This window comes from Vulpes vulpes, chromosome 2 (genome assembly GCF_048418805.1).
Source record: "Vulpes vulpes isolate BD-2025 chromosome 2, VulVul3, whole genome shotgun sequence".
Lineage (NCBI taxonomy): Eukaryota > Metazoa > Chordata > Mammalia > Carnivora > Canidae > Vulpes > Vulpes vulpes.
In genome coordinates this window covers 26,215,484-26,236,729 of record NC_132781.1, presented here as the reverse complement: position 1 = coordinate 26,236,729, position 21,246 = coordinate 26,215,484, and the positions used below count along the sequence as shown (strand labels likewise).

General features: G+C 47.9%; 1 protein-coding gene across 1 annotated transcript in view; it reads right to left on the bottom strand.

Annotated features, from left to right (window-relative positions):
• The window catches only part of ACSF2 (acyl-CoA synthetase family member 2), a 29,871-nt gene extending 9,617 nt beyond the window's left edge, over positions 1–20,254 (bottom strand). Inside the window, exons 1-10 of the mRNA XM_025995875.2 lie at positions 19,885–20,254; positions 3,247–3,442; positions 2,766–2,894; positions 2,443–2,496; positions 2,005–2,123; positions 1,715–1,880; positions 1,052–1,147; positions 784–941; positions 421–512; positions 62–138 (exon numbers count right to left, since the gene is read on the bottom strand). Coding sequence (XP_025851660.1) covers positions 62–138; positions 421–512; positions 784–941; positions 1,052–1,147; positions 1,715–1,880; positions 2,005–2,123; positions 2,443–2,496; positions 2,766–2,894; positions 3,247–3,442; positions 19,885–19,994 — 1,197 coding nt within the window. The 5' untranslated portion in view covers positions 19,995–20,254. The remainder of the gene's footprint in view (positions 1–61; positions 139–420; positions 513–783; positions 942–1,051; positions 1,148–1,714; positions 1,881–2,004; positions 2,124–2,442; positions 2,497–2,765; positions 2,895–3,246; positions 3,443–19,884) is intronic.
• Positions 20,255–21,246: the final 992 nt, after the last annotated feature.

Here is a 21,246-nt window from a genome sequence, read left to right as displayed (position 1 = left end):
TTCTCACCCCGGCCTGGCCTGCCCCCTGCCCACAGCCCCAGCCCGGCTTCCTTCCACTCACCACCAGATCCTTCATGTTTAGCTTGTCAATGATGGTTCGGATCAGCTCTGGGGGTGCAGGGGATCCAGCAATCACACCTGAATCAGAGAGAGGACTGACACAGCTCCCAGCTTCCCAGGCCCAGCAGATCCCCATTCACCTATAGCTCCTTCTAGGGAAGAACATTTCCCTCTCACCCCTGACCCTGGCCTTGTTGCTATAGCTGGCAGCTAGCCTTGGGCTAGTGCCCAGGGACACTGAGGATCTGCCTCCCTCCCACCCACTTCTCTATGGATCTTACTGCCCCCTAAATAAAAGATTGGGCACATGTTCAGCTCACCAGGCCACTCCTGGCCTGGCCACCCTTGGCCCTATCCCACCTCCACGAATGGTCGAGATGTCATAACTGGAGAAGTCTGGCTGGTTCAGAATGTCCACGAACATTGTGGGGGTGCCATACAGGAAGGAGCCTCTGTGTAAGGTGGGGGAGGAATCTCAAAATCAGGCTCGGAAGGGGAAGGGAACTCCCTGTTCTCTCACCTGTCCCACCCTGAACCTGCAGTAAGGGCCAAGACCCCCCATGTGGGAAACAGGAAGGATGAACTTTTTGGAGGCAGGGACTGGTCTTCCCCTGGGCGTCCCCCACTACCCCTGGTCTCCATTTCTCTGGGCTAAAGGTGGGGGAGGCTCTGAAAAGTATCAGGGGCTCATCAGCCCCCAGGGGGCTGCCCACTGATGCTCACCTCTCTTTGCTGATGGCCTCCAGTGCTTTCTTGCCATTAAAGGTCGGAGAAGAGAGGATTAAGGTGGTACCATACATCACGCTCACCATTGTGCCCCCTACAGAACCCAGGCAGTGGTACAAGGGGCTGGGCAGGATCATCCGTTTCTCCTCTGGCGGCTGGAGATAGAGGCAGGAAGCTGGTTCTGGAGCCAGAAGCCCCAGGAGCCAGTGCCCCTAGCCTGCACGGTTTCCCCATCCCCAGCAGGGCCTGGGCTAGCCGCCCTCACCTTCAGGTGCATCTTCAGACGATCTCCTATCAGGTTGGAGTTGTTGACAATGTTGTAGTGGGAGAGGGTGGCCCCCTTAGGATTGCCTGTTGTCCCCTGAGAAGACAAGCAAGTGATGCTTGGCCTCCTGTTCCCCATCTCCTTCCCACTCTGGGACACTGTATGGGAGAGCCCTGGAACTGGGCAGCAGGAGACAAGACTACTGCCTCAGGTCCATTCATTCCGAGTCTGTGCTCGCAAACATTTACCACGTGCCGGGTATTAGGATCCAGAAAGGTGGCAGAAAAGGTCTCTGTCCTTATGCCCCTCATAAATATGGCTCAGAGAACTCTGTGGCCCACCAGCAGATTCCCACTCTGGGCCTCAGTTTCTTCATCCGCTAAATAAGGAGGTGGATCTATCAGCTCTGGTTTTGGTGGCCCAGCGCATCTGCCCCTGTGCTGAGGATTACAGGACCCAGGGAAGAGGGTGGTGTGTGTGGGACAAGGACACCAGTGGCCAATGTTTTCCAGGGCAGAGAGGATAGCTAGGGCTGGCCCCAGGAGAAGAGTGTCTGCACTCCAGACTTCCTCGGTCATCTCCTCGTTCTTGTGGAAGGGTCACAGGGGTGAGGAGGGGCTAGCATGCTAGCCTGCATGTGGAGCCTGGAGACCTCTGCCCTACCGAGGTAAACTGGATGTTGATGGGATCATGGCAGGACAGGAACTGCTGGGTGTACCGGAGCTGGGCCAGATGCTGCTCTTTGCTTCCAGTTTCCACCACCTCATCCAGGAGCAGGGTCCCCGGCAAAGGGTCGTCCACCGAGATGAGTGTGGTCAGTTCTGGGAGCCTGGGTTTAGGGAGGGTCGTGAGAGTCAGGGCCCAGGCTGATAGGAGCCTCATCCCTGGGCTTGGAGGCAGGGGGATACCAAGGGGCCACACAAGGCACCCTTTCCGATATGGGACACCCTCACCTCTGACTCTTCAAGGACCCTGGCTGGGCCTTCTCCAACTCTGGACAGATCTGCTTCAAGATGTTATAGTATTGCTGAGTCTTGAATTGCTTGGGGAAAGCGAGAGCTTTGCAACCTACCTGTGGAGGTGGAGCCCCCCCACACCCAAAACAGTTAGCAGGAAGCCCAGGCAGCAGCTCCAGGGTAGTCATCACTAACAGTTGCTCTCTCACACATACACACCACCTCACACATGCACTACCACCCTCAAAGACACGTGTACCACCTCAACACACACACCAGCCTTGTGTCTGACCAATCACCCTCCCCTCCCACCCATACAGACCCAAGGAAGGACAGACACTGGGTGTCACCCACTTGTGCATGCCCTCCCCAACCTCCCTCCCATCAGCTCTCTGGCTGTGCCGGCCAGGGCCCTTCCCTAGGAGGGGGTCCTACCTTCTTGAGAGCATACTCTAGCTCCATAGCCTGATAGGCTGGGTTCACAGATACCTAGTGGAGACAGTGAGGGTGTGTTGGTCAGTGTCTCGGCTAGACCCCTTCCCTCTCGCTGCCTCTCCATTCTTAGGGGGCACAGAAACGCCATGTCATCAGAGGCAGTGTCCTATACTTCTGGGCCTCCTTGGTAGGCTTCACGAGAAAGCACCATCCTGTGTGAAACCAGCTGGGTACTGATGGTTTGGAGGCCAAGGAGCTGGGGACTCCCCCCTGAATTGTGGACTCCCTACCTACCCAGCTGTGTCGGGCAAGCCCCTGCTCACCAGAATGATGCCCGCCCGAGCGGTGGCCAGCTGTAGGAGCACCCATGCATAGGAGTTGGGTCCCCACATGCCCAGCCGGTCGCCCTTGCAGAGACCGATACTCAGGAGCCCAGAAGCAGCCTTGTCCACCTGGTGTAAACAGACAGAGCACAGGGGTGAGATGCGGGTAAGCAGGAAGGGGCCTGTGACTCCCACCTCAGCCCTTCGCCCAGGGGTTCATATCAAAACACCCTGGGAACATGGAACAGGTCAATTCCCAGGCCTCAGTGGGCCCGGGGCTAAGTATCCCAGGTGGGGTCCATGCAGGTGACATCAGGCCCCTTCTGTCTCTGCCCTGTCCCATTCTCCTGCCATCCCTTGGGGTCCTCAGGCAGTCCCATCCCCCTGTCCCACAGCAGGTACGGCTCCTGCAGCTCCCCCAAGCCTGCACAGGCTGGGGGGTAGCACTTGCCCGCTTTGAAGGTTTAAGAGCAGGGCTCACCTCCTCTTGGAGCTGGGCAAAGGTCACCCTGATGTTTTCATGGGGGATGACCAAAGCCTCTATGTCAGGCATCCTCTGCGCTGTGGCTTCCAGGCACTGCCCTACAGTCTTGTGGATAAGGCTATGTCTGGTGGGGCCCTGGATGTAGCTGAGGCCTCCAGTGGGCAGGAGGACAGTGTGATCCGCTTCTCCAGAACTGTGGGGAGACAGGCAACAGACTCCATTAGGCCAGGCCAGGCCTCTCTGGCACCAAGTGTTGGCACACCTGGCTGGGAGGCAGGTTGCTCACAACACTACCTCAGAAACTGCCTGACCCTGCCCCATCTGCAGGAATCAGGACCCAACAGAAAGGTTCAGCTCTTATGTCACTCTAAAACTGTGCTCAAACAAACAAACAAACAAAAATCTATTATTTTAAAAACAAAAACAAATAGGCCTCCAGAAGTAAAAGTATCACATGGTGAGCTTAGGCCTGCATGCACTCTCTTGTTCCTCTGGGTGACAGGGGCTGGGCTCCTGCTGAGGCCTCACGGGGGTGGGGGCAGGGCACAAGGTTCAGTGCAACAGGTCTGAGACCCTGTTCTCATCAGAGAGGGTGTAGTGTGGGGCCTGAAAGCCAATTCTGACCATTCACTGCTGCAGCTACTATGCTAGAAAGACCATGTGTATCTTCTGTTGTCTGACTGCTTAGGTCTTGTGGGGGAAAAATTTCTGGGAAGAACAAGGTATGCAGGGCAGAGGGGAGCAAAACTGGGTGGCCCCATAAATGGGAAAGGAGCCTGCTGCCATCTTGCAGGAGGGCTGGTCACAAGGCAGGCGGATGGAGAGGCCACCCGGACTGGTGGCTGCTTTGGACCAGGGAGAGGATGTGGAGTCACACATGAAATCACCCGCTACAGCTCTGTAGGGAGCAGGTGAGCACCAGGCTGGGATCAGGGACAGGGTCTGAGGAGGAGGTGTCTGAGATCTCATCCTAGGTATGCTGCTGGCTGGGTGGGCAACTGCCGCAGACACCTTTGGTGTCCCAGGTCACCTCCATGGAGCACCTCTGGTTTCTGCTACTGGGACAATTCCCTGGAGATTCTATCTGCATGGGGGCTTCAATTCTCCCCTTCTGCAGCTGGACAGATCTGGGAGGCATCTGGACCTTCTCAGAGGTCCTGGGGGTTGCCTTGGCTGTGACTTCAATATCACACGCTATACCAGCTTCTCTTCCAGGCTCTTTCTCCTCACTCCTGCTTCCTACCATTACAAACCACCTGTAGTCCTCATTCTCGGGGGAATCCAAGTAAAGACACAGGATTTCGCCTTTCTAGACCTCAGCTTTCCCACCCATATATGAATAGTTTTAGGACTGGATCACTGGTTATTCTCAAGTGGAAGGGATATTACCTAAATGGCCTGGTTAACCTTTTCTTTCTTCTTTTCTTTTTTTAAAAAAATAGGCTCCACGATCAGCGTGGAGCCCAGGGCAGAATCAGGAGGGAGCAAAGGGCAAATCTCAGACACTTTCATGGTTTTGTGGTCAACAGAACCTGACAACACACTTCTTCTTACTCTCACAGTGACCAGGAGTCCTATTTAGTTTGGAACCTGTGCTTCTACTCATTCGCTATGGATTTCAGACCAGATAGTCACCTCCTGGAAATTCTAGTTGGAAAATCAACAGGTTGATTTATGTGCAGCAAACAAACAGATACCAAAACAAAACAAAAGACAAACGAAATCCATTTCAGTTGTCACATGTGTTACATTTACATCCCTTATCTTCACGGCAGCTCTGATAGGTGCTGCGACAGAGGTCCCCAGGAGGCCCTTGTCCTTAATAAACCACCCTCACTCGGGGTGTTTAGCTGACCATGAACACATGGAATCCAGACCACATTCCCAAGCTTCCCTTGCAGGTGGTCTGGCCAGGGAGAGGTACTATGTGCACTTCCCTTAAAGGAAGGGGCATCATCTCTTGGTCCTTTCCACTGGGTGGAATGTCATCTGCTATAGGGAGAGACTGTAGCTCTCATCTTGGGCTGGAGCTTGACAGTGGGGCATACCATACCATGCCGCCACCACTTGAAGCCTTGGTGAGAGTGGGTTTCTGTGACACACTAAGTTAATCCTAAAAAGTCCAGGTAGGAAGCATGAACTGCCATGCTCTGGGTAAAGAAACAAGAATACAAAGAGACCAAGTGGCCCACTCGGCTGGTAGTAGTTGGACCTGAAGTGGAGACCTCAACACAACTGCCCCCCAAAGGAGAGCTATGACCATCCCCCATCCCCCAACCCCCACAAATCAGGGAGAAGTGGGTAGCCAATTCTATTCCTTAGGCTTTGGATGTATCCTCCAGACTATCTAATCTCCATTTTATTTCTTCCACAACTGTTTGCTGGTTGACCTTAATCAGGATTGGGGCAGGGCTGGACTGAGGTAGAAAGAGGCGGCTCCTCCAAAGGACTTTAAGGGACCTAGAAATGTGGATGAATGCACTTTGTTCATAAACGAAAGAACCACCCATTGGTTCCAAACCCCAAGGGCAAACAGTTGGTTCTACTTTCCTCCTTCCTCGAACACACCCCAAAGGCCTTGGGCAGAAAGAGGCAGCCATTTCTTTTTCTGTAACTAAACCAAGTGGCATACATTCCAACTAATCCTGAAAAAGACAACAGAGATTTGCTTTGAGGAAAAGTTCTGGCTTTGTTATTATTATTTTTTTTATTTTTATTTTTAAATTTTATGTATTTATTCATGAGAGACACAGAGAGAGGCAGAGACACAGGCAGAGGGAGAAGCAGGCTCCCTGCGGGGAGCCCGCCGTGGGACTCCATCCCCGGACTGGGATCACACCCTGAGCCAAAGGCAGATGCTCAACCACTGAGCCACTCAGGCGCCCCTTATTATTATTTTTTAATTTGAGTGGGAAGCTTAAGGAGCAGGAGGAGGAGAACCAGCAGTCCCTATGGCTCCCAACTCAAAGAAGTAAAGTCCAAAAGTACCCCCCTCATATGCAGTTACCTGTGGCTAAGCAGAGGATCCTCCTTCTGACATATAGTCAGAAGGTCATGGGGTGCCTGGGTGGCTCAGTCAGTTGAATGTCTGCCTTCAGCTCAGGTCATGATCTCAGGGTCTTGGGATCCAGCCCCACATCAGGCTCTCTGCTCAGTGGGAAGCCCATTTCTCCCTCTCCCACTCCCCCTGTCCCTGCTTATGCTCTCTCTCTCTCTCTCTCTCTCTCTCCCTCTGTCAAATAAATAAATAAAATATTTTAAAAAAAGTCACTAGTAGCCTAACACAGTATCACATGCTTATGTCATTTACCTCGCTTTCTCTCATCATGAAGGCATTTTATTTTCTCATGTCATTACAAGAAGGGTGAGTATAGGAGCATACAATATTTTAAGAGAGAGAGACCACATTCATGTAATTTTTATTATAGTATATTATTATAGTTGTCCTATTTTATTACTGTTGTCATTAATCTTTTATGTGCCTACTTTATAAATTAAGCTTTATCATAGGTGTATATATGGATAGGAAAAAGCTTTGCATATATAGGCTTGGGTACTGGTTGTGATCTTAGGCCTCCACTGGCAGTCTTGGAACGTATCCCCTGTGAATAAGGAGAGACTATTGTAAACATTTAGTGATGCCTCCAGCTACATGGGTTGGGCATCCTAAAGTGCTTAAGTCAGCCAGGTGGGAGCCATGATGAAATGGAGACAAAGCCCCACCTCAAGGTGCTCTCAGAGAGTTGGCATTTGAGAATTCAGGCCCACTTCTGTTGTCAGGAAACAAGATTTTTTTTTTTTAAGATTTTATTTATTTGAGAGAGAAAGAGCACATGTAGGAGGGAGGAGGAGCAGAGGGAGAGTGAGAAGTAGACTCCCTGCTGAGCAGGGAGCCAGACAACACAGGGTTCCATCCCTGAGATTATGACCTGAGCTGAAGGCAGACACTTAACTGGCTGAGCCACCCAGTCATCCTCGCCCCTCCTTTTTTTTTTTTTTTTTTTTAAGAATTCTCTTGACCTTAAAAAAAAAAAAAAAAAAAAAAAAAAAAGAATTCTCTTGACCTTTTATTGTTGGCAACTAATGTGTTCATGGTTTTATCTCCAGTGCTTCATGGAGCCTAGAACATAAGAGGTGCTCAGTGGAAAAACCAGATGAGTGAATTATAAATATTGCACGTAACAATCCAATTAAAAAATGAGTGAAGCACTTGAATAGACTTTTTCCAAAGAAGATATGTGGTCAACAAGCACATGAAATGCAAATGAAAGCCACAGTGAGCTACTACATTATACATACTCACTTGGAAGGCTCAAATCAAAAAACCCAAAATAACAAGTGCTGGTGAGCGTGTGGAGAAACTGGAACCCTTGTGCACTGCTGGTGGGAATGTAAAATGGTGCAGCCAATGTAGAAACCAGTTTGGTGCTTCCCCAAAAAGTTAAACATAGAGGTTACCAATGACCCAGCAATTCTGCTCCTAGGTAGCTACCCAAAAGAATTGAAAACAGGTGCTCCAATGCAGACTTGTACATAAATGTTCATAGCAGTACTATTTACAACAGCCAAAGATGAAAACAACCTATAAGTTCCAGCAATTAATGAATGGGTAAACAAAATGTGGAATATCCATACAATGGAATATTATTTGGCCATAAAAAGGAAATGAAGTATTGACATAACTATATATAACATGGATGAACCTTGAAAATAATGGGCACTATAACATGGATGAACTATAACATGGATGAACCTTGAAAATAATGGGCAGCCCGGTGGTTCAGTGGTTTAGTGCCGCCTTCAGCCCAGGGCCTGATCCTAGAGACCTGGGATCGAGTCCCATGTCAGGCTCCCTGCATGGAGCCTGCTTCTCCCTCTACCTGTGTCTCTGCCTCTCTCTCTTTCTCTGCATCTCTCATGAATAAACAAATAAAATCTTTAAAAAAAGAAAATATTATAAGCTAAAGAAACTAGACACAGAAAGACACATATGGTATAATTCCATGCATATAAAATATTGAGAATAAGCAAATCTATAGATTTAGAAAGTAGATTACATGGTTGCTTAGGGCTGAGGGGAGGGAAAGATACAGAGGTGATAACTAAGGGGGGTGGGGTTTCTCTTTGAGGTGAAGAAAATGTTCTAAAATTGACCATGGTGATGGTTGCACATATCCATGACTGTACTAAAAACTATTTAATTGTACAGTTAAAAAATGAATAATTTCACTCCTAAGTTTATATCCAACAGAATTCATGCATGTGCTCACCAAAAGACAGGTATGAGGATTTTTGTGTTGTCTTCAATATGGAAACTACTCAACCCCTCAACAGCAGAATGGATAAATACATGGTGATATGTTATTTTCAATGTTATATAGTAATGACAGCAAATAAATCATGATTATACCCAACAATATGAGTGAAACTCATAAAAAAATTAAAGAAGCCAAAAAGGAAAAGGTATATACTGTCTGGTTTCATTTCTATGTACAAAACAGGCAAAACTAATCTATGCTGTTGGAAATCAGGAGAGTAGCCAAATGGGTGCTAGTTATATGGGTGTGCACAGTTCATCAAAAATTCAACAAAGCACTTAAACTATATGTCCTTTTCTGAACCTATGGTATGCTTCAATGCAAAATTTAAAAGAAAACTCTCCTAGGGATTTTTTTTTAATGATTTTCTTTTTTTAAGATTTATTTTTATTTATTTATGATAGTCACAGAGAGAGAGAGGCAGAGACACAGGCAGAGGGAGAAGCAGGCTCCATGCACTGGGAGCCCGACGTGGGATTCGATCCCGGGTCTCCAGGATCGCGCCCCGGGCCAAAGGCAGGCGTCAAACCGCTGCGCCACCCAGGGATCCCTCTCCTAGGGATTAAGCTAGTGTTGCTATACTCATAATTTATAAACTAAATTTAGTGACAGATTGTGGCATCTATTTACCATTTTGTCACAACAATAAAAGCAGCATGTGCCATTTCTGTGCAAAATCCATCCATACATTAATAACTAATGCTGGGTAAGTCAACCAGACAACATCTGTTTGAGATCCCTGTCCCGGAAATTACTCAAAGAAAGAATCTCTTTTTTGAATGTAGCAGGATTTTTCTTCCTGAGAACTCCAGCAGATGGTAAAGCAGTGTATGTGTCCTCTGTACAATTCATGGTCCCACTGTGACTATTGGCCCAACCAACCTGTTTCATACATGGATGCATGTTCCCCAGGTTCAGGAGCACAGAGCAGCTCATGACACAGTGCATGACACACATGGCTTCCTGGGTGCAAGGCTGTGATCCAGTAGGCAGCCCCCAACTGGAATACTAATGCTCTAGCAGGAAACCAGAGCCACCGGATAACCATCTGCCTTACAATGTCATTTTCAGGAATGTCTTTAATGATGAGTTAGGAGTGGGGGTGATTCTGATTTATGAAAAAGATGAGCACTATAAGTGGCAAAGGGCAGTAACGGTATATCTCCTGCAGGGTATGCGACCTGAAGGTAGAAGGAGAACATCAAGTACCTCGCCTTGCAAGGCTGTCTTGCTGGTTTTCTCAAGGAAATTGTCTTGAGTTGTTCCGTCCCTGTTTTATAGGAGGAGGGAGAGGTTAAGCAAATTATCCAAGATGCTGCGATACAAGTTGATTAAAATGCCTCATCATTCAATCACAAAGAGCATTTCTACAGAAATAAACCAAGTGGCATTGATGCATGAAACACAAATCGGCCACAAACTCAAGGACAAAGGACGATCTAGGAAAAGATGTCCGCATCACAAATCAGAGCAAAACAACCACGAGGCATTTGTTTTCCAAGAGATCAGCAGAGCTGGAAAACACTGATATTATAATGTCTGCAAGTGGTGGCAAAAAACTATGGAGTGTGTGTGTGTGTGTGTGTGTGTGTGTGTGTGTGTGTGTCTAGTGTGTGGTGTATGGTGTATGTGTGTGCCTGGAATGTGTCTGGAAGTATGTGTCTGGTGTTTGGGATGTGTATGTGACTGATATGTGGTGTGTGTGGTGTATGGTGTGTATATGTGGCATGTGGTGTGTGGCGCGTTGTGTGGTGTGAGTGGTGTGGTATGTATGGTGTGATGTGGCATGTATGTGTGTGTGGCGTGTGTGTGGTGCATATGTGCTGGTGTGTGTGTCTGGTGTGTGGTATGTGTGATATATGCATGTGGTATATGTGTATGGTGTAGGGGTGGGGGGTATAAGTGGTATGGTATGTGTGGTGTGGTTGGCATGTGCATGTTGGTGTTTGTGTATGTGGTGTATGTGTGGTGTAGTGTATGTGTATGTGTTGCATTGTGAGGTGTGTGTGTGTGGTACGTTGCATGTGTGTGTAGTGTGTGGGTGTGGCATGGTGTGTGTGGTGTGTGTGTGGCATGTGTGTGTATTTATAGAAAGAGAAAGGGTGGATATGGAAAAAGGACCTAGTAAAAGAAGGACCTCTGAAAAGAAAGCATCTGGTATTCCAAATTCAATCATTTTGGTCATTCATCTGAATTATTATACCACCGGGCCCCAAGAGCTGTTATTTCAAAAATCATATATATATATTTTTTTTTTTTTTTCAGTCTGTCTGATTCTGTAATAAACAAAGTCATTACAGGACAAAATATAACAAATCAGTTATCTGCCCAAACCAAAGATTGCTGTCTTTCTAGAGGAGTCTAAGTCTAATTTCAAAATTCCATGACAGGTATTGTTTTCAAAGAATACTCCGAGGCAATTCTGGAAAGCAGTTCACCCCTGCCACAGGAGCCAATTTGTGGAATCCTCAGCTCTGTGCAGCCAGTATGGGAGCTTATCCCAGAATAAAGACCAGGGGGTACTCAGCAGAGAGCCCATGGATTATAACGCTACCCTCAATATTGCCTAAATAAAGCTCCCTAACTAGAGAAGATTAATAACATGATTATTAATCTCAACATGAAAGCAAGAATGATTGATAATACAGAATGTTGGCAAGGATGTGAAGAAATGGGCCCGAGTGTAAATTGGCACAAGGTTTTTAAAGGGTAGTAAGGATAAAACCCATAATATTGCTTATATTACAGGATCCCTCGCCGCTCCCTAGAGCTGGGGCTTCCTGGGAGTTAAAGAGGGAAGCTGATTGCAAATCAAGAGGCATTTCTGTGTCAGCATTTCTGGCAAACTGCCTAAAGAAATCTCATAAGAAAAAGATCTGAATCTTCAAGGACCCAGCAATTCGTACACGCAAATTCTTTTCGCACATTAATATCTAATTTGCATTAAATTTGGCTTTTGTAATTTTGTGGGCTTTTTTTTATAAAGACGGCACCCCAAATTATACAAGCTTCAGAACACCCAAATCTGGATCCCTTCTGACTTAGTAATATCTATTAACATTTGAATGTGCATGGGATCCCTGGGTGGCGCAGCGGTTTGGCGCCTGCCTTTGGCCTAGGGTGTGATCCTGGAGACCAGGGATCGAATCCCACATCAGGCTCCCTGCGTGGAGCCTGCTTCTCCCTCTGCCTGTGTCTCTGCCTCTCTCTCTCTCTCTCTCTCTGTGTGACTATCATAAATAAATAAATAAATAAAACAACAACAAAAAAAACATTTGAATGTGCATATCCTTTGGCCAGCCATTCCATCCTAAAAAACAAGCAACAAAAAAACGAACGAATGTCTAAAGGTATGAATAAAGACATTAATTGCTGCTTAGCAAAGAATTGAGAAAAATACTTTATTTCTAGAAGCAAGGGATTAGATAAAGTACAGGGCATCTGTACAAAGGAACCCTATGCCATTAAAAAATTTTTAAAATGGAGATACTCTCTATATTTACCTCTATGGAAAATGTCTGATACATTTTAGGTAAAAAGCACATTTCAGGACAATGTGAACTGACATTTACTGATGTATCCTCATGCAGGTTCTCTTCTACACTCTCCACACGTATGATCTCTTGTGATCTTCAGAGACACTCCCTGACCAAAGTACATACTCACTTTCACATGGGAATGAAACTCAAATACCAGTAAATGGCCAAGCTGGTATTCAAATCCAGGACTTCCAAGGCCTCCATACAATACAAAGTGAATCTCTGTAGAGCCCTATGGCTCAAAGACGGCTTCCACATGTGTGTTAGATGACTATCAGTCTTGGAGCACCTTTACAAGGATTATTCTTTTTTTATGAATGAAGAAGCAAGAGGTTTATTTTCTCATGGTTCCAAATCTGGTTGGTGGAAAACCCTGGACCCCTATCTATGTGTATTTTTAAACGGCCTTCTCTGAGGGATCTATGGGGTCAGAAGCAGCAAACCTGTGGCCCTCTGAATGCCACAGGTACATGGAGAAGTATCCCCACTTGGCCCCCACCTCCCAGACCTCCAGCACACACTGATCCTTTTCTGTGATTTATTTGTGGCAACTGATTCACCTTCACTGCTTCTGATCTTACCAACCTGTTCTCATGTTCCAGCTCCCTCTTCCTGGCACCAACCACAGTGGCTTTGCCCCATAACTGTAGAGGCAGTTTCTTGATGATACCAAGCTGGAAAGCTTTCTGCCCCAGTGTTGGCCCCGCCGGCTGGTTTGGGGAATTCCCATGGCATTCTAGACATTCCAGGGCTGGTGACTACAGTCAGGGCTAGAGGCTACCATAGGCACCCAGGATCACACAGTCCTGACAGGGTCAGAGTTGGGTCCTAGAGGAGTCTGTGGAGGCAGGTACAATTGGGGCATATGAGTAAACAGGTCTGCAGAGTCCACTTGGGGAAGAAACCCTTGCCTCCTATTACTCATTCATTACCTTCTGGGAGGAGGTGAGCAAGAGGCTTGAAGCTGGATCCTGTCCTTGCTGGGGGCAGGAATTAGCCAGGTTACCCTGGGCAAAACTCTTAATCCTTTCAGAAGCCACCAAGCAGGGAGTATAACAAGATATGAGGGCTCTAGGGAACTGCAGGGATACCCCTCAAGCTGAGGCAGACCCCTGCTCTCCTGGGCAAGGTGCCATGGCAGCAAGAAATGCCAGCAAGAAAGCTTTAGAAATGAAATTGAAAGCAATAGCCTGTTTTTGTTCCAAGTCATGGACTGGCCTCTGCCCTTCCCCCCTACCACCCCCCCCCCCCACACAGACATTTGATGCCAGGCTGGTCCCTGGGCCCTAAGAAAGACATAAATCATCAACAAAGCTAAATGACAAGCAGCTGCCTTGGTTTACAACTTTCATTTTGTATGTTAGAGACCAAGGATTCATATTTAGCTCAGATTTAAAGCAAACAAACTCACAAATCCATAAGGAAAAGTGATCTAACATAATAAATGGGCCAAGAAGTATGAACAGAAAATTCACAGAAGACATTGCAAAAGAGCCCAGTCTCACTGTTAATCAGGGAAATGTTCATTCAGCCCACAGTGAGGTACGCTTTGGCCTCTATCAGAGGAGCAAATGTTTTAATGTTCACTCGGCAACACTGAGCATTTGCGAGGATGTGGGGACACAAGACTTTTGGTGACTACTGGTGGTCACCGTGCCACATTCTCTCCAGGATAATTTCCAAAAAAACTGGAAATGGCAACCCTTTAACACAGCAATTGCATTGCTAGAGACATAGTTATATGGTGGAAAAAGAATATAGATCTATAGTGTCAGTGTAAATAGGTCTTTAAAATGTACTATTGAGGGACCCCTGGGTGGCTCAGCGATTGAGCATCTGCCTTCAGCTTAAAAGCAAAAAACCCACTTAGACACGACATGCATTCAATTTATGACATTAGCTCTCAGTGACAGTCAGACTGTAGGATGGTTATAAAAGGGACTTGAACTTGATCCCTATTGTTTTATTTCTCTTACTTATAATTTTCTGTAACAAGTATGGCTATATGTTAATTTGGAGTGGTAGATACCTAGGGGTTCATTATTTTATCCTGTGGTTGTGGTTCATTTTTTTTTCCATATGAAATATTTAAGAAGGAAAGTATAAGGGATGCCTGGGTGGCTCAGCGGTTGAGCATCTGCCTTCAGCTCAGGGCATGATCCCAGAGTTCCAGGATCGAGTGCCACATTGGGCTCCCCACAGGGAGCCTGCTTCTCCCTTTGCCTCTCCCTCTCTCTCTTTCTCTGTGTCTTTCATGAATAAATAAATAAAATCTTTAAAAAAAGAAGGAAAATACAAGAGGGTTGATGAACTCCTTCTTGGTGCCCTTCTTGGGAGTTCATATGATGCAACATTTGAATGCAAACATTCAAATGATGCACCATAGAGAGAGGGAGACTCAATGGTTCTATCACGTGAGAGGCTGGGTCATGACCAACATTTATGCAATGAGAAAGAGCCCTGGTCTCTCTCTGAAGTTCACGGGCTATACTCACAGGCAAGCCTCCTTCCATAGTGAACACATTCCCTCTTGTAGGAGACACAGTTGTAGTGAAATGTGCCAGTGCATCTTCTAGTTTGTGGTGGAGAAGAGGCAGTTTCTCCTCTTCCGTCCCCCTTGTACACCAAGATTCAGAGGATAACTATCCAACACACCATTCTTCCAGCCCACTGGACCACTCATGGATCCACGCATGGTTGGGCTGTTTCCACTCCTCTCTGTAATTTGTACAAAGACCTAGGCTGTTGGTTGATCTGGGAGTGACACTTGATACATGAGAGTAGAGACGGCCAATGCTAGGGTAGGAGGGGAAAACTTTGAACCTGTAACAGCTGTTTTGTCCCAAAATAAAGTTGAAATTTTTATGTACCTGCCTAGATAGTTGACACATTTATACCAGTGACAACATACAGTTATTGTTCAAGAAAATAGCTTGTATGAGCTGATTCAGAACATTTGCTCCTTGACGGGATCACAAAGTTACCTATGAGGTTAGCTTACGACCTTAGCTTTCTAGAGACAAAACCCTCAATGTTTCTGTTCACTTGGAGGATGAGAGAGAATTACAAGGTGTCAGGCGGTTAGGAGGAGTTTGTAATGGTTCTAGCACAAGTGAGACTTCCTGTGAGTCTGAAGGCTTCATACTTCAATCACAGCACTCTTGAATTAGGAGATCAGGCTCAAAGCCCAGCCTCCTTAGGAATCACAGAATGTCTGCAGAAATGTAGAGTGCTTCTTGTCCGAGTGGCCTATTTTACAAACAAGCCAAGGGGCAGAGAGATTGAGTGACTTGCCTGAAGCCTTACTGAATGGGAAGTGGTAGGGCTGGGATTCATTCTCTTGTCATCTGATTCCCACAGTGAGAAACACATACACACCAACAAGGTTTCACAAGACAGGATTTGTAAGCTAGAAACACAGCTTGCTTATGTCTGAAGCAAGAAATCTTATTGGGCAGAATTATGGGGTACCTGTCATGTATAAGGACACTCCCCTAGCAAGGCCTATTCAAGAGATGAAATCATGCCCTGTACCTTGGTTTGCTCAACATATGATAAACAAACAAACAAACAAAAATTGTTCCAAAAAAAAAAATTGTGAGCACAGGCATGTTACCTACCTGGAGCAGCCCAGCTAGGTATAGGCAATTGCCCTGCCAGAACTGTCTCCCACCTACTCTCCATACAAAGTTACTAAACTGTGGGCCTTAAAGTCATTGCAGGAATGCACAAACCCATTGTTGCCAAGCACTACCTGTATAATACTAGCTCATCACTGCAATGAGTTGAAGATCTCTTTCGTATCAGGCTGTTGAGTTAAAAATTTTCTTCTTTTTTTAAGTTTTTTTTTTAAGATTTTTATTTATTTATTCATGAGAAGCACAGAGAAAGAGAGAGAGAGGCAGAGACACAGGCAGAGGGAGAAGCAGGCTCCATGCAGGGATCCCTACACAGGACTTGATCCCAGGCCTCCAGGATCAGGCCCTGGGCTGAAGGCGGCGCTAAACCGCTAAGCCACTGGGACTGCCTGAGTTAAAAATTTTCTTAACATCACCTTATTAAACTCTCAAAAATAGGATTAAGGTCAGGTTCAATTTAGCCCCAAAGCTACCAGCTAAAATGAACCCCCAAAGCTACCAGCTAAACTTGAACCCAATCTGCTTGGCTTCAAAGTTTCGGCCTATAGATCGAATAAATTAAATGTGGGGAGGCTGGGAGGGCTTGATACCCAGGATTCAAAAGAGTTCAAGTACAGGCAGTTTTATGCAAGGATATGGGCTCCATAGGATCAGTTTCAAACTCCAGCCTCATCAGAAAGTCTTTCCCAGTCCCATTTCCACTAATTAGATTCTTCCCTGCTTTGATTGCCATCCTCCAAGGGACTGCAGCACCTTTTCTGCCTTGTATGAGAGAGTCTATAATCTTCCTCTGTGGATCCGTTTTAGGCAAAGAACTCAGTAAAAACAAGGCCATTCATTTTTATACTCCCTCTCTAGCCTCCAAAGGAGACCGCACATCTATTGCATGAAGTCAGCAAGCGGAAAGGGTAACCAAAACTGATGCTTACCATTCACTGGTTACAATATCCAAGTTTGTAGTTTATTTTCCATTGTTACATTTAGACTGGAGGATCCCCAGTGTAATGTGTAGGGATATTATTACCAGATGGCTTGTTAATCATCTTTGGGGAATTACTGGAAGAGTCTATTTTTTCTAATTACTATGGTTTCCAACAAAAACACTTCTTGGCTTAATGCAATCCCCTCATATAGGGAAAACATTTTATATTTTCTGATACTCGTCCCACCTAATTATAGCCATTCACCTAGAGGGTTGTCCATGAAGTTTAATTACCCCTTTGCCCTACTATCAGCATGGAGTCACTGGAGCTCCAGTTCTGAATATCATTCCTAATTCTGAAGGCTTAAGCCAATGTTCTGTCCTTCTCTGCTCTGAGTGGTCCCAACACCCAAGATGCAACTGTGAGGCAGCCCCAGGCCAGCTTCAGTGGTCTGGAGGAATCTGGCTCTCTTCAGGTTCATCAAGGAATCTTCCGTCCAAGACTCCCTGAAGCCCTAGACTAGCCCATCCATCTTCCTTGGGGAAGGGGATGTGTTGACAAGGGGAAGGAGCTGGTGGTTCAGGAGATCTGGTGAACAATAAGAGAGCCTCTTCTTTCCTTCTGGGGAAAAAGGCTTTAAATAACCCCAACTTTGATGGAGAGGGAAATGTCTGGCAGATCCCAGATCTGGACTTGTGGCTGGGCAGAGGCTACCATCTTGGCAACTGGATAAAAGGAAGAACCGGGAACAAGAAGGAAACCACTGACAAGGAGTCTCTCCTTTTTATTTGTTTGTTTGTTTGTTTACTTATTTGAGAGATAGAGAGCTCACACGCATGCACATGCACACATATACCTGAGCAGGGAGACAGGCAGAGAATCCTCAAGCAGACTCCTTGCTTAGCATGGAGCCCAAAGTGGAGGATTGTGGTGTGGGGCTCTCTCCCAGGACCCAGAGATCATGACCTGAACTGAAATAGAGTCATATGCTTAACTGACCCAGCCACCCAGGCTCTCCTCTTCTACTTTTAAATCAGTTGGAATTCCTACCCACACACCATTTGAAGGTCTCAGGGACCAGACCAGCCCCAAAGGAAAGGCTGAACAGAGCCAAGACTGTCAATCCAGCAAGTAGGTAGCATTAATGACAAACTCACCAGGCTCAGGGGTTAGGTAATGCCCTCCAGGTCACATGGTCAGTAGGTGGAGAATCCAAGGCTATAAAATTACCCCAAAGCAGTCTGGCTTCAAAGTTCTTATTCTTTCCTAACAGGCAAAACTAGGGATCTAATATGTAATAGGCCTGCAGGGGGGTTTGGGGGGGCGCTACAGGGCAGAGAAGCAGGCTTTATGTGTAACTAGATCAGAAGAAGCAGAAAACAGAAGTCCAAGAGCTTTCCATATCATTATGCTTGGAACACGAGTAGTGATCATGTGACTTCTCTTTTCCCCCACTGGGACTTCAAGTCTCTGGAAGACTGGGTTCTTCAGCTTCTATATCCATAGCACCCACCAGGTAATTGACATGACATAGGTGCTCAGGAATTCTGTTGAATGCTTAAGACTCTTGAGGGTTTCTGAAGGGGAAAGGAGTGAAATCAGGCCAAATAGAAAAGGGTTCAAGCGCAAGGGAATGAAAGGATGGGGAAGGAATTAGGCCAAATGCTCAGGAAACCTTCTCTCTGGATAGATAGATCTCCTCCTGGTTACAGAGGCAGAATTTCTCTGAGACCTGGTGCCCATAACCTGAGATTGTATGTAGGCCTGTACCGGGTCCTGCTGTTTACACACAAAGATGTCAAAGGTCAGGAATGTCACTATGTGATCAGAAGTGGCCTGATTTAGCATCATGAAACATGGATGCTTTTAGGAGTAACTTCGCTGGGGCGCCTGGGTGGCACAGTTGGTTAAGCAACAGCCTTTGGCTCAGGTCATGATTCCCGGGTCCTGGGATCGAGCCCCGTGTCTTTGGGCTCCTTGCTCAGTGGGGAATCTGCTTCTCCCCCTCTCTCTGCTGTTCCCCCTGCCTGTGCTCTCTCAATCTCTCTGTGTCAAGTAAATAAATAAAATCTAAAAGAAAAAAAAAAAAAAAAGGAGTAACTTTCCTAAGGATCCTCACATTGTAATAGGGCCCTCACTGAGGAGTCTAGAGGTGGGGCTTGGAGGCCCAGGTTAGCCACTGCAGAACTTGCCTAGGGAGGCACAGTCCCATCTACTGATCAGCCTTGAGCCACCAGGTTTTCTCAGAAAACCAGGCATAGCCATCTTAAAGCATTGCATGCATTCTAGTTTTTGGGAACTAGCAAGTTCAAAACACTGCAAAACGTTGTGATCTTGGAGTTTAGCCAAAAGAGGAATTTGCAGTTTCCTCCAATTCCATCCCCCACCCCATCCTATTTTTGTTAACTAAACAGTTCTCTCCAGAGGAGAAGCCCCTTTGTTCTCCTCCCCACTTAATTCCTGGCCCATCTGGGTGGCAGGGCACGTTCAGTGGTGCCCAGACTTACCCCCTCTGACTGCTGAAGATAACCATCACAGATAACATCAGTGGGAGCCCAGCTGTTTAAGCAACCAGCACATGTTCACATTTGCAATCTTATAGGGAGATAGCGGCACTGCTAGGAGCCAGCAAAGTTACTGGGAAAGGGCACCTGCCAGGCCCCATCCCACTTTTTGCACTGAGGACAGAAGAAAATAGGCCCAGCAGGTACCAAGGTTCGAAAGCAGAATTTGTCAGCATGGAACGAGGAGAGGGGAGACCGCTAAGCTTAGCGGCCTTGCAAGACAGGCCGAAGATGCGTGAGTGCATCCCTAAAGGGAGTCCAGCTCAGAGACAGTGTTCTGAAGCTAGAGCCTTACCCCTGCCCCTCTTTCTTGGGCTAGACCGCCAAAGGCCTACATTCCTGGTCCTCTGTGTGCTCATGAATGGCAAGGACTAGGAGTCCTGGATCTGAACGCAGAGTCAGTGCAGGGTCACTGCCAGCCACCAGCTGCAGCCTCAGTCTGCACGAGCCAGGCCAGTATTTCCTGTTGCCTAGGCGCTGGGTGCGGAGTATCTGCTCCCCAGCGCGTGCCATCCAGAGGTGCGGCAGCCTCCGGCCCGCCAGCCAGAGTAGGATCGGCCCCTAGGCAAGCTCTGCAGGACCCCTCCCTCCCCCAAACTCCCCTGGAGGGGTGGCTAAGTCTGGGTCGTTCGCCTCTTCCCCGGGCAGCCTACCTGAAGGGGCGGACGCCCTGCAATCTCGCTTCCTGCCAACCCCGGGCCAGGACGGTGCGGGCCCCCAGCACCCCTGGGGTCCCGGCACACAGCCTCCCGAGGCGCAGCATCCCGACGTAGATGACCAGGGCTCTCTACGCGCGTCCCGGCCCCGAGGAAACTTTTAAAGTGAGCCGAGGCGGGGCGAGCCGAGCGGGCGGGGAGGCGGGGAGGGTTGCCTCTGCCTATGGGGTGCGGAGGACTCTGTCCGGCAGAGCGGGGCGGGGCGAGGCGTGGAGGAAGCGGCTACGCGCGCGGGGCCACCTTCCCTTCGTACCCGCGGCCCTCCCCTCCCACCCACAAGACGTGCAGGGGGTTTCCCTCCGGATCTGAAGGCCCCGGCCACAGTCCAAGGACAGGCTCGCGTCCCGACCACTAGGGGCCTAGGTTTGAGGGCGCCAACAGTTTGTTGATTTCGTAGAGGGGGGTTGCAGGCCGGAGGTGAAGCTTGGACGCGTCCATCCCCCAAGGCCACTTTAGCGCGCGGGCCATGGACCGCTTCCTCTACCTCCCCAGGTTGCGAGCCGGAGCCAAGGGAGCCGGCACAAAGTGTCCTCGAGGCGTGCCAGATGGAGCAGAGGACCCGCGGTGGGTGGGGAGGTGGCCAGGACAAGAGTGCGGTGGGCGAGCCCCCTCGGGGCCAGGAGTCAGCTAAAGGGATGCTAGTCCGTACCCCCGTCTCCCACGGGCAGCCTCCCACCCTGGGCCTCTGCCCTGACCCATTGCAGTGCATCGTGTAAGGTGGCATCGGGTACAGGAACCTGTGCTTCTCATCCCCCACCTGCCAGAGCTATTTCCAGCCTAGGACACAATTCTATGCCCTGCCGGAGGCATGAATACAAAGCAGCTGTACAGAGGCTCAATCCACCGTGCCTGTTCCAGCTCTGGTCCTGACTAGGAAAGGTGGCACTTGGCACCAGAGAGTGGCACACCTGTCAGTTTCACACGCTCTTGCCATTTCCTCCAAAGGAGAAGGAGGAGAGCAATGGGAGGAAGGCCTTGGCCAAGAGATTTCCCCTTTCCAAATACAAATCAAAACCACAATGAGATACCACCTCACACCAGTGAGAATGGGGAAAATTAACAAGGCAAGAAACCACAAATGTTGGAGAGGATGCGGAGAAAAGGGAACCCTCTTACACTGTTGGTGGGAATGTGAACTGGTGCAGCCACTCTGGAAAACTGTGTGGAGGTTCCTCAAAGAGTTAAAAATAGACCTGCCCTACGACCCAGCAATTGCACTGTTGGGGATTTACCCCAAAGATACAGATGCAATGAAACGCCGGGACACCTGCACCCCGATGTTTATAGCAGTATAATGTC